Source organism: Protopterus annectens, chromosome 3.part1 (assembly GCF_019279795.1).
Source record: "Protopterus annectens isolate FY-2018-M chromosome 3.part1, PAN1.0, whole genome shotgun sequence".
NCBI classification, from domain to species: Eukaryota; Metazoa; Chordata; order Ceratodontiformes; family Protopteridae; genus Protopterus; species Protopterus annectens.
Window position 1 is genome coordinate 1,530,075,070 of NC_056732.1, and position 15,940 is coordinate 1,530,091,009.

Sequence of the window (15,940 nt, forward strand, 5' to 3'; positions counted from 1 at the left end):
ATAATATGCAAAAGCAACCTTTAAAGCAGGAAAGCTGCAGCACCAAAAAAACCTCAGCCTGGGACAGGAATGTGATGTAAAAGAAGTTGTGCAAGAGTGAGTGTATAAATATTTGGGACCTGATGAAGGACCAACAATAAAATATGAACAAATGCAAATAAAATTTAGTAAGGAATATTTTAGAAAACTAAAATTACTACTGAAAACAGCACTAATATCTAAGAACAAAGTCCAAGTTATAAACCAATTTGCTGTTCCTGTCCTAAGTTACAGTTTTGGAGTGATCGACTGGCCCCAAAAGGTGTTGGATCGGTTGGACAAGAAAACAAGAAGAATGCTTCATGCTTATTAAATGATTTATAAAAATCAGTGTATACCAAGACTATATATTCCCCGTTCTGAAGGAGGTATGGGCCTCCTCAAAACTGATTACATGCATAGATTTGCAATCATAGGACTGCACACATATCTTCTGACTTCACAAGACCCAAATGTAGTGAAAGTTTTAAAATATGAGGTGAATAAGTCTAAGGTGACTTCCCTGCTTAGTTTAGCAGAAACATATCAGTGACAAGCAGGAATGGATACCAAACCAGAAGTAGATAAAAATCAGGCAGCAACTGAATGTGACAAAAAAACAGAAGAAAGAATATAAGGTGAAGGATCAGATGAGAAGTCAAGAAATATGGAACTTGCATAAATATAGTTGCAAATATAGAAAACTCCTGGAACAGCCTCATGTTGATCAGGATCGAATGCAGGAGTGGTTAAGGAGAGATGAATTAAAACCAGAAGATGAAAGGTTAATATTGGCGGCCCAGGATAGTGGACTACATAATGTTGGTTTACAAATTCCATTGAACATGTGGGAGAAACAGACATGTATGCCTTGTAAAACAGAATTGGAAAAAAGTTGCATATCTTGTTGCTGGTTGTGATATACTAATGGCAGAAGGACTGTACATTAAAAAGCCTAATAATGTGGCAAGAATGTTGCATTGGGGATTGTGCAAACATAATATTGAAGTAGCTGAAAACCATTGGAAATACGAGCCAGAAAGTATTGTGAAAATTATGAAGTTTGTCACATGGGATCACCCATTATCAACAGTTAAAAAATAGATGCAAGAAAGCCAGTTAGAGTAGTCCATGAAAAGAAAACAAAAGTAACATTGATCATTAAAATTTCTACACCCAGTGACTACAGCATCTTACAACAGAGAGACACAAAGTCGTACTAGGAGCAACGGGTCTTTTATAAAAAAGAATTTACAATTGTACTTGGTGGTGCTGCGGTAGCGTTGTCGCCTCACAGTAAGATGTTGTCCTGTTCGATTCTCAGCTAGAGCGTCTTCTGTGTGGAGACATGCATGAATGGGTGTACCTTTGTTGAAGGTTGTGTGTCAGGGCTGGCAACTCGGCACGTAAAAATCTACTGCCAGTCATTAGCAGACCGGAGTTCCGCTGTGGTGACCCCTAACCAGGAAAAGCCGAAAGACACAACAACAACAACTTAAGATATGTTACTGATACATGTAACGCCATATGAACTGCAGAAGGAGTCATTACTGGGCACATTGTGGGTGCTGCAAAGAGCACTTCTGGCTGTCATCAAAGATTGAAACAATACTAATTTCATGAACTTTAATCATACTTTGACTTATGAATGGTGTCCATTCCTGTCATGGCAATACAACAAAAGGGTAAAAAAAGAAAGACTTGGAGAAATTAAAAAAAGAAACGATGAACTCTAGAAGCATTCTAGAGGCAGTTACATGGTCCTCTGTGCATACATTTACAAAGCATTGCAAACTGGGTTCCCTTTCCAGGTCTGGTGTAGCTTTGCAAAGACCATTCTCCAGGGGCTGTTGGACCCTGATCCTTCCTTCTTCCAGGATGGATAAACTTTGGTAATCAACCTGAATAGCCAAGGGCTACTGCAGCTGTGAGAATGATGAACATAGCACAGTTGTATAAGAACTTACATAATAAGTAGATGTTTGAATTACATACTTTGCAGTAGCTGCACCCACCCACCATTCCCATTTTTCTTATATATATATATATATATATATATATATATATATATATATATATATATATATATATATATATATATATATATATATATATACATATATATATATGTGTGTGTGTGTGTGTGTGTTTTGAAAATAAGATACTTTTGTGCTCATATCTGTTTAGAGGTTCAGGATGAGGTTGCTTCCTATATTTGTTCTGTGGGAAGAAAAGTCCTGAAGTCACTTTCTTTTAGCTGCTACATATCTGATTGGTGCTGGCCAGTCAGCAGAAAGAGAGGAGGTGTAGGAGGAGCCAGAGTTTTGAAGCAGGTCATTTGTTGCTTCTTAGGCAGGAAACAACTCAAGTTAGCCAAAGGCTACTGAAACATCTACTGTTATGATATGTTCTTACACAACTGTACTTTCCTTTTCAAGTCATTAAAATAGCACTGCATTGGCAGTCTGGTAGTACTGAAGAAAGCCTTGCAATCTTTCCTTTTCTGGTAATGCATGGGACAGGGTATTGGTCAACTCTTCCTGACAAAACTAGGAGAATATAAATGATGCCTGTGTAAGGTTTTTCAGAATTCTGAAATATGTGTAAACATTTGTACATTGAACTATACACTGCATATCATCTTCATTCTATAAAAACTGAACCCTGTAATTTCATTTATACTTTACCATAGGCTGTAAAGAATCTGGTGCAGTTTTCCATTTTAGCCTGTGCATTTGTAATTTTGATCCACTGATTAAGCTGAGCTGTACTGTTGAGGTTCAGATTGTCATCATGACCTGTTTGGTTGTTAATGATAAGATGATCATGCTTTTCATCTTTTGTATAGTGTTGTAATCCACAAGATTTTTGTTATACACTATCAGCTGGAACAAAAGTCCAAGACAGTCTTGTTTAAAGAAAGTTGACTCAGTTTGCAGAAGAAATGTAAGTGCTTAGAAAATCAGATATGTTTGACATTTTTAAGTTTAATGTTCTTGAACACACAAAAAAAGGCCATCTGGCCTACTAAATGCTGCTTATCAACAGATCTGGTAATACAGGTTGCTTGTTGTTAACAGAAATCTGAAAAGTTGCTCAGCTTATAATGCCCTTTGGGTCATGGTGTTGTTCACTCACTTTTTGTCTCTTCTGGTTGCAGGGTGTTCCAAGCTCTGCCCTCCGGGAAATCTGTCTTTTGAAGGAACTAAAACACAAAAACATTGTCAGGTAAGCAAAGACGATCAGCATTACATGTAGGTTAGTGAGTGGTAACTACTATTAACTGAATTTAATTTCAGCAAGCTGGTTGTATCATTCTGCCATAGGTGAATCATAAACATCATAATTATTTTTATTTTATTTTACATTTGTTAACCGGGCTATTCTAGCTGGATACATATCCTTTTTCAGTAAACCCATAAATCTATCCTTTCTGTTTGTTGTGGGACTTGAAACTAAACAAATTAACTGCTTTTTACTATTTATATTGATGTGGCAAGCCCCCAATCTCTACAGAGCTTTGCTTGAAGATTACCTGTCTCCTGTTTGCTTTCGGTTATAGACTGTTAAAGTGTGTGAGTCCTTGAGGAATAAAAATGGGAAAAGAAAGAAAATGTACATTTTGCCCTGTTAGGGCTTCTGTTAGAGCAAGTAGAGTTGCCGAAGAAGTTTCAGTTTTGTTTTTTTTTACTGTAAAGATGCCTTTTCACTTATGCAACAAGCATATATCTGAGCATTTAAAGACTCACCTTTTCCTTTTTTCACAGGTTACATGATGTGCTTCACAGTGATAAGAAACTTACATTAGTCTTTGAATACTGTGATCAGGTAAGAGTATCATAATACAAGTGGCAACATTTTTTATGAAAAACACATACACACCAGAGGCAAATCTTGACTATTCCTTTTGTTGTCCTTACTCTTGATTAAGGACATATAGGATCCCAAGTAACAAGCCCTTGGGAATGCACAGCCCTAAGTTTAAAAGTTTAAAAAAGTGAGTGCCTCAGTGTGTATGGTGTGGTTGACAGGTCACTTACTGCAAACAGTATATACATTTGAATGGAGTTTTATTTTCTAATGTGTGCTTTTGGCAGGAGAGGGAAGTCGTGCTTGTGGAAGTGTTATCAGGCTTTTCAGATATGCTTAATTGGTAAAAACAGTACAAAATTTAAAACAGCATTGTGTGTTCTGACTTATTGAATTGGTTATTTTCATTCAGTGTGAGACAGCAAAACTAGAGTGGTAAACGCTAGTGACAAGTCAGCCCATGTCCTATTACTATTCATGCTAAGCACTGGACATCAGTTGCTTAACAACCAATTTCAGTGCTTTCCTTTCCCTGCAGTCACTATTAATTTTGATTCAAGAGTGCTGAAGGGAGAAGACACTCTGATCTTTGAAGATCGTTTTCCCTTTGTAGGTACATGTATGTTTTCTTGCTAGTAAATTTATATAAAAAAAAAATCTGTAGGCGCTGGAGACAGTACACACTGCCTACAGTATAATCCATCTTTGTAATATGTAGTGCTGGGATGTCCTGTAGCAGCAAGTTGAAATACATTGCTGGGGCCATTGTAATTGCCACTTATGGCAATCGGACATTGTGGGCGACCACCAGAAATAGCTGTCTTTGTGGAGAACCATTCTGTGGGTGAAAGGAAAAGGCAATTAGGTGATCACAGTGAAAAGATTGTTGCAATGGCTTGGCAGAGGTCACTGTATAGTATGACAAATTGAAATACATAACTAGGACTATTTTACCCTGTCATTACAGTCTGATCTCAGGGGGATGCACAGAAGATTTTTGAAGTTCTTGGGCACATGTTTCATTATAGATTCATAGATCATTACTAGGCTAACGATCAGGGGATGGGGGATGGGGGGGGGGCTTTCAAAGCCTAGCCAAGTTTTCTTGAAACAATAATAATGTCTTGCATCCAAGTAGGATATTGAGGGCCAGGCAATTTTAAGCTACCTGTATCCATAAGGGATATGGGTGCCTGGCCCAGTGTAAGCATCATATTCTCCATCAACTGGCCTAGGTTGCACTTAAATTGAGTAATAGACAAACTCAGCTTCACATAGATGGGAAGCCTATTCCATAGGAGGGGCAGTCTCTGGGACAAATATCTGTCTGTCCAGCGTGTTTTAAGTCACAGAGAAAATTCATGTCCCTAGACTTTGTATTCTGGTACTACTTGACTTACGAATATGCAGGAGATTCATAAGTATGGGGTTTGTGGATGCCTTGTAAGCCAGGCATAGATCACCCCTTGGCAGTCTATAGGAGACCGAGTAGAGGAAAAGGGCTGTAAGGCACTCGGCATAAAGTAGGTTTGCTATGCCTTGTATTCTTTTTGTAAGAAGCCTCTGAGGTCCCTCTAGCTATTGCATTTTCCTGGTCAGGTACATACCAAAGGGAGCATAGTACATAGATTGGTCTGATAAGGGCAGAGTACAGTGGGATAATGACCTCTTTGGACCTAGATGCTATGCCATGCCTTTACTTATAAGTTGCGCAGTGTAAAAGAATTTCCTCACCACTGTAGCCATGTAATGGTCAAAATTAAGGCTACTTTCTACATGCATTCCCAGATCCCCTGACCACTGGGTCAACTCTTGGGATGTATTATCAACATGGTAATTAGCTGAGATGGTTGACTTCCCAAAGGGTACAATTATGCATTTCTTAGCATTGAGTTTGAGACCATGGCTTTGGCATCATTTGTTAGTCATGGGCCTTCTTGAAGAATGCTGTTGTCTGCAGGAGAGTCAATGAAAGCCTCCAGCTTGCAGTCATCTGTAAACTTAATCAGCCATAAACCTTCAGCATTTGCTTCAGTTTCAGAAAAGTAGATACCAAAAAAGGAGCGGGTCCAGTACCAAGCCCTGGGGTACTCTGCTAGTTGACTGGCCTCTTTGTGGAGGTGGCCTCACCTGTTTTGACCTCCTGGGTCTTATCATTCAGCTGGTTAATTATCCAATGGCTGATAGAAGGTTTTTACCTAAATTACTAAGCTTGTCTGTAATGCCTGCGAGGGTTATTTTATGAAAAACCTTTGCCAGGTTGAAGTAAGCTGTGTCCACAGTCTTGCTTTCATCCTTTGCTTTGGTGGCCCTCTCAAAGAAGTCCATTAGATTTAATAGGCATGACCTTCCTTTAACCAAGCCAAACTGTGAGGGGTCCAGTGTTTGCAGGTTACCTGTATCCTCATTTATCATCTCCATGGCCTTACATATGATGTTTGTCAGACTTGTGGACCTGTAGTTACCCGGATCAGTGGTTGGACCTCCTTTGTGTAGGGGAATGACTGTAGCCTTCTTCCTTCCTTAGATACAAAAGCTGACTGTAGGCTCCAGTTCGAAACTGATACAAGTGGACCAGAGAGGTAATTTTCCTTGCTATTTATTAAGCATGCAGGGATGTTATTGGGTCCCATTGCTGCAGTATTTTTGGCCTTGGAAAATGCATTAATGATCTGTTCCCTGGTAATGGTTGGGGGATTGTGGTATGCAGTATTTCCTTTGGACTATGAAGGGGGAGTGGGGGGAGAATTTCAGCTGAACCTGTCAGCCAAAAGGTTGGCAATGGCCTCCAGTTCAGTATGTTTGATGCCATTTACAATAAGTTCTGCACATTGTTGCTTATTTCCCTTGAGGTTATGGACACAGCTATAGAAAGCTTTGCGGTTGTCCTTTGCCTAAGAAGCTATTTTTTCCTTTAAAGTATTATTTAACTGCCTTAAATGCGTGTTTAGACTGGTCGGGGTTTTAGTATGTAGGGCTTTTTTTATGACTGTACAGAGATTTTGTAAATATCTCAGCATATGCTATGGTGTTTACTGGGTTTGGGGTGCTTGGAATTTGCCCAATGTGTCGATTAGTAGAAAGAGGTTAGCCTTGGTTAGTTCTTAAAGGTTTTTGGTTTCTGTAGGTCCCTGGATTTATTTTTTATTTCAAGCAGTGCAGCCTTATGGTCAGATCTAATGAGGGAATGCATTATATTGGGTGAAGAAAATACCCCCCCCCCATGTAAGTGAGTACAAGGTCAAAGATGTTTGTACCCCAGTGATAGAATGGACTAACTGTTTCAGGATGTTGGTATTAACAAAGTTTAGGAATCACTGGGCTTGTCCATTAGAAGTGGTGTAGGATTCCCAGTCTGTAAAGGAGTAGTTGAGATCCTCCTTGAATATCATATTGGGTTGAACAGTGAGGGTCTCTAGTACATTGAGATAGGTAGTATGGTTTTTCTGGGACATGGAGGGTGGCCCTATAAGTTGCAAGGATGTGGTATGAGACCCTATGTATGCTAAGTTGCTCATGTATGAGTTCCAGTGGGTCATACACTTTAACTAGTCTGGATGTGAAGTTGTGTGTACTATAGACTGAGACTCCTCCATCTTAGGTTCTCTCCTGTGCCCTGGCAGGTCTAAAGGTGTGAAAGGTATTATGGCTTTGGGTTGCCGATGTCTGTACAACTTCAATCAAATGTCTCCATTATTACATAGATGTCTACATTCTCCAGGGAGGGGAAGGCTTGCAGGGAGTGGAGTTTCTTGTTAAGATTTCTAGATTTGAAAAGTACCACCTTCAGATATTCCTCCTTAGGTTCATGTAAGACAGAAAATTTATCAGTTTGGCATTGCCTAAAAAAAGGCACTATAGGGTTGGGAAAGGTCTTTGCCAATATCTGAAAGCACAGATGGGTAAGGGCAGACCATCCCTGGCAAAGTAGCATGGTCTGTTAACCATGTCCAAACAGGCCATCAAATATTGTAACCCCTTGAAAATTAAGTTTACAGACTTGATCATTCTCTCTATACTCCAACAAGGAAATCATCAAATGAAGGTAGAAAGATTCAAACCCTGCACCCTTCCTTGCCACCGAAAGCAGCTCATTACCAAGTCAGAGCTTTAATCCTGTGTGCTAATTGCCAGAGAAACAGCGACACTGCAGAAAACTGTTGCACTCCTGAGTGTGGCGCCTTTCAGAAGAGACATTTACCAGACATCTACCTGTGTTGGTGGTAGCTCTGGTAGATGTAAAAGAGTACTGAAGTTTCACTAACCACAGTAACATATTCCAGCATGTTCCTCCCAGGTACATAGACATATACACAGTCCCTTCCTGAGCAAGCCATATCAGTGATTGTTTCACATGGATCATTTATGTTTCCAATGCCTTCACATGCAGCCATCCTGCCCCCCCCCCCCAAAATAAAACTCTAGCAACTTTGATTTATATAATTCTTATCTGTGGTTGTAAAGGAAATGGAAGGTATAGTGACCTCAGTAATGAATTTCAGCTCATTGTGCATTGACGCACACAGAACTGCTAGACAAGTCATTTTGTGTAACTGAAACCTGGAAATAGACCCCATGACCTGATTTTCTAGCATCAGTGTTGTGTGTGCTTTCTGTTGAGCCGCTGACACTCGTGGGGGCTGTTTGACAATTAGAATGTGATAGGCTGTCAAGCTGCATTATACTTTGTTTCCAATAAGTGTTAGTTTGCCACTTTTGCTCATGTTGACAGAGTGCAGCCTATTGTCTTTATTGTGTTGTCATTACATCAGAAGTAAAAAAATATATATATATTTTTTATTTCATCTGTCAAGACAAATTTTCTGCTAATGAATAAAAGATGAAGTCTACATTCCCTGTACTGACAAAGGGAGTGTGACCTCTAAATCAGAAGTGAGATGTAGTGAAATCCTTGGTAGAGGTGGTGGTGGTGGTGGTGGTGGTGGGGGGGGTACAGTGGAATTTTCAAGTGTGGTTTATACCCCGATAGCTGGAATTCTGTATATTTGTTTTATTTTGAACTGAAGAAGTATTTTCCAGTGCATATAGAAGGAGGTCTCTTCTATGTATTACTGTCAGCAGCAATATCTCAGAACTGAGATCCAGTGAAATCCTTGAGAAGAACAGTAGTATTATTGGGTTCAATACTTAAATTATCTCGCGGCATACCGGACTCCGAATGGGTCTCAGTAGAGGCCTGCAAATCAAAAGTAGCGGGTAATGTATAAAGTGAAAACGAAGTATCTTCGGTAAACCACCATGACTAGAAGAAACTATGTAAAATATCTTTAATCTCCAAGTAAAAACAGAAATAAAAATGAGCACAAAATTGACAGTTGATAAGCACTTTCAGCTATATTAGCCTTCTTCAGATAATATTATGTATTTTTTCTAGCTGTGGTGGTTTACCAATGATGCTTCGTTTTCACTTTACTTCATTTTCTCTCGGTACCTTTAGTAGTGCAACAATGCTTTTATCCATGGCCTTTCATATGTGGGCACTAAACCCTTTGGATCATGTGCATTTACTGTCACGATCTGACATTTCATGTTGTATTCTGTTTTCATTGAGGGTGTTATATGAACAGTATGCAGAACACAGTAGTACTGAGTACTGTAGAATATTTACGTAGTTGTCCTCACATCAGATGTAAGAATCTTGTAGATTTCACAAGAAGAAATATATATTATTTAAGCAGTAACCGATGACGTGGTGTGGTATATTGAAGATTTACCCACGGTTGGCGTGGTTTAATCACGAGGGCAAAGCCGGAGTGATTAAATAAAGCCAACCATGGGTAAATTTCAGTATACCACAACCATGGAGTCGGTTATTGTTATTATACAAAGACATTATTTAAGAAAAAAATACTTACTTTTCTCAAGTAATGTTTTTGTATAACAGCGCATTACTGTTTTTCTGCGGCTTGTGGTATACTGCTTCCTTGTGTTGATGTACAGCGCATGCATATCGGACTTGCGTTCCCACACATACCCAGTACATCAGTGCTTTGAAACGAAAGCAGTGGAGAAAAGAAAGTCTCCATTGATCTGTTTTTGTTTTTTTTTTAATTAAAAAAAAAACAGAAAAACTGCAGGGCAATTTAGGGGTAGGAGAGAGACAGCATGGAAGAAATACAAGGGATATCAGGTACTTGTGTTTAATTTTAAATAATGTACCTGATTTCCCTAGTATTTTGTCCAAGCTGCCTCTCTGGTATGTCTGGAATCGGGGTAAAGATTTTATTTTATTTTTTTTAAGAAATAAAAATAAAATTTAAGCAATGTACCAACAGAAAGAAGTCTGGCTGACCGGACCTTTTTCCATTGGTCTATTGTGAGATTTACAATGGGCACGCTGGTTGGGCTGGCCAATCAGCATGCACATTTGTAAAGATTAATGGGGGGAGTCATTGTATAATTCGGCCTTTATCATTCCAAGACTGCAGTGCCGTGCTTTCATGCAGTTAGTCGTATGGTCAAATTCAGCATATTGCTGCCCTAGAGCACTTAAGGAAAGAATACTAATATTAGAAGCTTTTTCTAGCTGAACACTATGTGTTGGCTGCCTGATCGCCCCCCCCCCCACTCCCTTTCAGATTTCATTATGAAACTGGGATAGCCTTTTATTTATAAGAAGTTGGTCCTTTGATTCAAAGACATCCACTGCCACACGGTGGTATTTTTCATTATACTATATTTCCATTGTCAGTGGTGCTTTGAACAACTTCTTAATGTACTAAGAATATTAATGGTTTGAGTACTTCTTTAATGGGTGTCATTGCATCAGAAGTTATCAATCCTGTGCGTTTTACTAGAAAAGTATGTTTTTGTTTGCAAAGTGTCATAGATAACTTGCTGTAGACAGAAAGTTAAATGATATAATCAAATCCAGCATAGTGCAGCACTGAAGTCCCTGAGCAGTCATTACATCAGAAATAAAAATAGTATTTATTTCTTCTTAATACAGTTATTTTGCCTGTGTAGTTATTCTACCCCCTCCCACATTGTGAACTTACATAGTGAATTTTATCTTGTGGAAATAAAAATTGTGTGCATGTCTTTACACCTAGAATCACCAGCTAACTGCATTTTGTAGCTGAGGGTCATAGAACATTTTTGGTTAGAGATATGGTCCATTTTGTTTTGTTTTTGCTAAGTAACCCCAGTAGTTTTATATAGCTAATTGGGTGCTCTGTTGCTGCAGTTTGGTTAGCAACCAATGTATTTGTGCATTGTTTTGAGGATGACAAACACGCAATACATCTGAATCATGTATTCTTATGAAATGAGAACATAGGTAATTTATCCTTAGAAAAGTGATATTTTCTGTCATTTTATATGCTGTAAGAAATACACATCTTTTACTTGTTTTGAGATTCTGTTATATGCTTTCTCTAAAACGTATTAGGTTATGCAAACCATAGTAAAAGTGGAACTATGTAGAGGTCTTTCCTTAAAAATTTTAAATAATATGTTGAAGCACTGGGAAAATAATCTTATTTGAAGTTAGAGTGAAACCCTGTTGTCAGAATGGTCTTTGGAAATTGAAAACCTGCAACATTTGCCATTCAGTATGTAGCATTCTTATATGCAAGACAAAAATTGGTATCATATTTTATTTTGACTCAGCCTATAGATGTGGGGTGGCATTCCTAATTATAAAGCATTTTCCTCTCAAACCTGTGAAAGCAAAGGAAGCCTCAGAAAGGAGAGATGTAGTATCATCAACTGCTCGTCTGCTCTTCATTTTCTTATAGTTGTGGTGTGAATTATGCATGGTGTTTGGATAGACCAAACCTTTTTGGAACTTCTTTTAAATTCTTATCCTCTTTCGGAAATCATTATCTTTTCTAGAAGGCTGGAAGTTGACCTTTAGTTCATGTTACAGTAAACATGAGCATCTATATAGCAACATATACATGCAACTACTGCATGACCTAATGGAAACACATGACCTTTGTGACACGTCTTGGTATTTAATCATTAAGTAATGATTTCACTTTTTTCTTCTTTACTGAGATTTTACTTAAGCTGAATTTTTCTTCACTCCAAATCTTTCTGAAAATGTCACATCTCGTATAACTTGGAACTGAAATAACTTTCTAATCATTCATTAAGCTGTTTCAAAGTAACCTGTCACCAAAAGCTATAATCGTTCTGGCCTGGAAAATGATTCTGCAGTTACTTAAAGAGAAAGAAATTGAAAATTTGTTTTGTTAATCTAGTTCCGTTTTACAGAAATGCAAGACAGTGATAATTCAGTTGATATTAGTTCAGGTGCATTTAAATTGACACAAAAAATTCTCATCAGCAAAGCATCTCAGATTTAAAAAAAAAGTGCAAGTGAAAAATAATTTTTAATCTGGAACATTGTATATCTCAATTCTATAAAGATCTTCAATTCAGCTTTGATACAGATAAGCCTAACTCTAAAACACACATGTACCATTATACTCATGAAGTCAGTCCTTTTTCATTTTCAAAATAGGTACCAAAACTGACCAAGCAGGTAGTCATTCCCTCAAGAAGTCTGGCTAGTCTACAAGTTATAGCTGTAATAACATTTCAGGAATTGAAAGTAATTGTAGCTTACACAACTGCAAGATATTCTTTCATCTTTCCATGATACATTTGAGGAACTCTGTGCCTATAAGTTTCCACATATTGGTGAAGAGGTTATATATTTTTTTTTAGCTGACTTCAATCTGAAGATATTAACAGACTACCTAATTAACAAATTAAACTTGGAGTTAAACTTTAAGGGAATTCAGAAAGTAATACCAGATCTCAAACTGCTTGAAAACTCCAAGTCACTAAGGCTTTGATTCCTTTAAAAACTGTGTATCACATATCTTAATTTCTTTTAAAACTATTTAGTTATGTAAACATAAATGAAATATTAGATAAGTACTTGTCAGCTAAAGCATTATTACTGATAATCCTAACTCAGTTGTCTCTGATTGAAAAGTACTATCTTAATTTGTTAATAAATTTAAAAGTTAAGAATAAATTAAGCTATTTTAATAACAGATTTAGTCATGTCAGAATTTCAATTCCGCTTCATGAAATTCTGGCAGACCCGGGATAATATGTTAGGGCTGATTTTAATCTATAATACAAATGTTGATAACCAACTTTTTTTTTTGCTCTTTTGCTCTGAATACAAGTAAAGCATTTGAGTATATTTTATTTTCCTTGTTACATTTCTTAAAAAAAGTCACTCTCCTGAATATTTTCATTCAAGCCATAAAAAATGCTATATATGTCTCTGTTTCCACTTGTCTCACCGCAAACATCAGGTTATTATCCCCTGTAAAGATCTGAACAGGAGACAAACAAGTATGCCCCTTGTTACCAAGTCATTTATACTGTCATTGTAGTTGTTGTTCTCAAAGTTCTCCAGGACCACAAACTCAAGAAATAAACTTGTACAATATGTATATTAATATCACAGCTTTTGCAGATGATCTCTCTCTCTCTGTTTTCAGAATCTGTTAAAAGCTATTTTTAGATTATTGATCATTTTCAGTAATTACAATAGAGCATCCACTTGTAAACTAAACATTGACAATTCAGCATTAATTTCCTCGTAAAAATACTGACAATATAGTCCATTCCCCTTGCTAAAGGATGTATTTCATCAAATGAATGTAAATACTTAGGAGTAAAGTGTAATCCTGTTTTTTTTTTTTCGGCTGTTCCCATTAGGAGTCGCCACAGCGGATCATCTGTTTCCATTTCTTCCTGTCCTCTGCATCTTTCTCTATCACACCAACCACCTGCATGTCTTCTCTCACCACATCCATAAACCTTAACTTAGGCCTTCCTCTTTTCCTCTTACCTGCAGCTTCATCCTTAGCATCCTTTTCCCAATATACCGAGCATCTCTCCTCAGCACATGTCCAAACCAACATAATCTTGCCTCTCTGGCTTTGTCTCCAAACCATCTAACCTGGGCTGACCCTCTAATATACTTATTCCTAATCCTGTCCACCCTCGTCACACCCAGTGCAAATCTTAACATCTTTAAACCTGATACTTGTTCTTTTAGCCATACAAACTGCAACTTGCCTTTCAATAAAATCAGAACAGAATTGGAAAGTTGAAGTAACTTTAAATTGGTCCACTTGCTAGATCATCTGTAATTAAAATGAGTAAATTTCCTTGGATTTTTTTGTATTTGTAGTAATTCATTATTACATATCTCATCGGATCTTTGTACAGTCACAATTTTCTTGGAGTTTTTCCTAAACAATAAGCAATCAACAGATGCATTTGAATAACTTAGCAGTCCCAAATCGTAAAGAGGGTGCAAAACTAACACTTTTATACAGTTTTGGAAATATTAAACTCAATCTCTCTTCACTTCAGTGCAGACTGCCATAGCAGCCCTCTTTGGGTAACAGTGATCAGTTTGTACATGAACAGCTTAAATATTTTGTCCAAATCACTTATTTTCATTGTCAAGACATCTTGGGTTTTCTCTAAACTTCTGTCATGCACTATGCTATGAATACGTTATACTCATAACTTCTCTAAAGCAACTGGACTTGTCCAGTGAATTCCAACTGTCACAGCCTCTCTCTGATAATTCTAACATTCTTAGATACAATGAATCTGTAAGACTGTTGCACTTTCCCATATTGAGTGATTTTTGTTTGCACTATATTATAGAAAACAAGATCATAAGTTTAAATGGTTAAGGAAAAGCAGGTCTTTAACTGCAAAATAGCATGTTTAATTAAACGGGTGTAAGAGATCAGTCTCCAGACTTTTTTTCGATTTTCAAATCTGACAACATTAACATAAAGTGGATTGCATCATGCTGAGTTGATCACATCATGGTTGAGTTACCTTCACGCTTTTCTATAACTCTGTTGATAATTTATTTCACTTCTTAAAGACCCATATCTCACATTATTGGCAATCATGATTAAACTGGATATCTTTTCATATTGATTACAATGTAGTATAACAGCTATCAAAATGTACTCTTCAAGAAAAATCTTAATGAGTGGATGGGAAATAGGAAATACACCCCGGGGATCACTTCTGTGTCTTTGCTCGACAGTGGCACAGGAAAATAACTTTCTTGGGTGGCATAAGCCAGGGAACCTTGTTGGCTAGGCTTACGTAGGCCCTCAGTACCTACCTATGAACCTATGTAAATTTTTCTTTTTTCATACACACTCAGTTGATGCTTCTACGCAGTGTTTACCTGATTCCCCACAAGCTACCTGCTGTGTGAACATTGATGCCTCTCAACTGTGTACCATGTGTACATTATATTTTTTAAGAATGCAAGTCTATTCAGGCTGTGTGATCTTTTCCTTTAGAAAACATTTAAAAAAAGCTCAATTATTAATGATAAAATTGATTGAAAGTGGTGTACCTGTATACACAGTATACCTATTGTTTATCACTTAGTCAAAAATCATTATTTGAGTTGCATAAAATACACTTGGGCCATATTCTTTGTTACTAAACTGTGGATGAACAGAGTTGAGTCTCTCAAGGCATGAAGCTTCCTTGTTAGGCATATTTTCCCTTCTGGAAATACCAACATTTCTGACTTGTGCAAATAAACAGTCTCTGTTTTATAACTTTACTGCAAGTGGCTAAATATTGTGCCTGTTTGTCGTCTGGGGTACCAGTACTACCTTCCTGACTCCTTTTGGTGGACATACATAACCTGTAATTTATTCATAATGGTCGAACACAATTGACTGAAAACTCCTTTGGATGAATCACAGTTGACAGAAGCATTTAGAACTGCATAGGCAATATGTGATGATGTCATTTCGGATCATAGAAGTTGTTAGGGAAGTGATCTGGAAAGGGTGTATGCAGACTGGCAGTGACCACTGCCATGTTTCACACATTTATATTTTTGCTCAAGCTCTGATTTACTGTGTATGGTGTTTTTGTTTTCCTTTCCTCTATGGTTTTGTGACCATGGAGTTAGTGTATATAGGTAAAGGGGGTGTGGGGATGCAGGGGGCTTCCCCCCTTTCCAAAACTTTTTTTATGCTGTACATGTTATGTAGAATTATCCGCGGTGGTGCAGCGGTAGCATTGTTGCCTCACAGAAAGAGGTTCTCCAGTCGGG

At 37.6% G+C, this 15,940-nt stretch overlaps 1 protein-coding gene across 1 annotated transcript in view; it reads left to right on the forward strand.

Moving 5' to 3' along the window:
* Positions 1-15,940, forward strand: part of CDK5 (cyclin dependent kinase 5) — a 650,155-nt gene that overhangs the window by 108,618 nt on the left and 525,597 nt on the right. The window contains exons 3-4 of the mRNA XM_044067607.1: positions 3,179-3,246; positions 3,786-3,846. Of these exons, the coding sequence (XP_043923542.1) occupies positions 3,179-3,246; positions 3,786-3,846 (129 nt within the window). The remainder of the gene's footprint in view (positions 1-3,178; positions 3,247-3,785; positions 3,847-15,940) is intronic.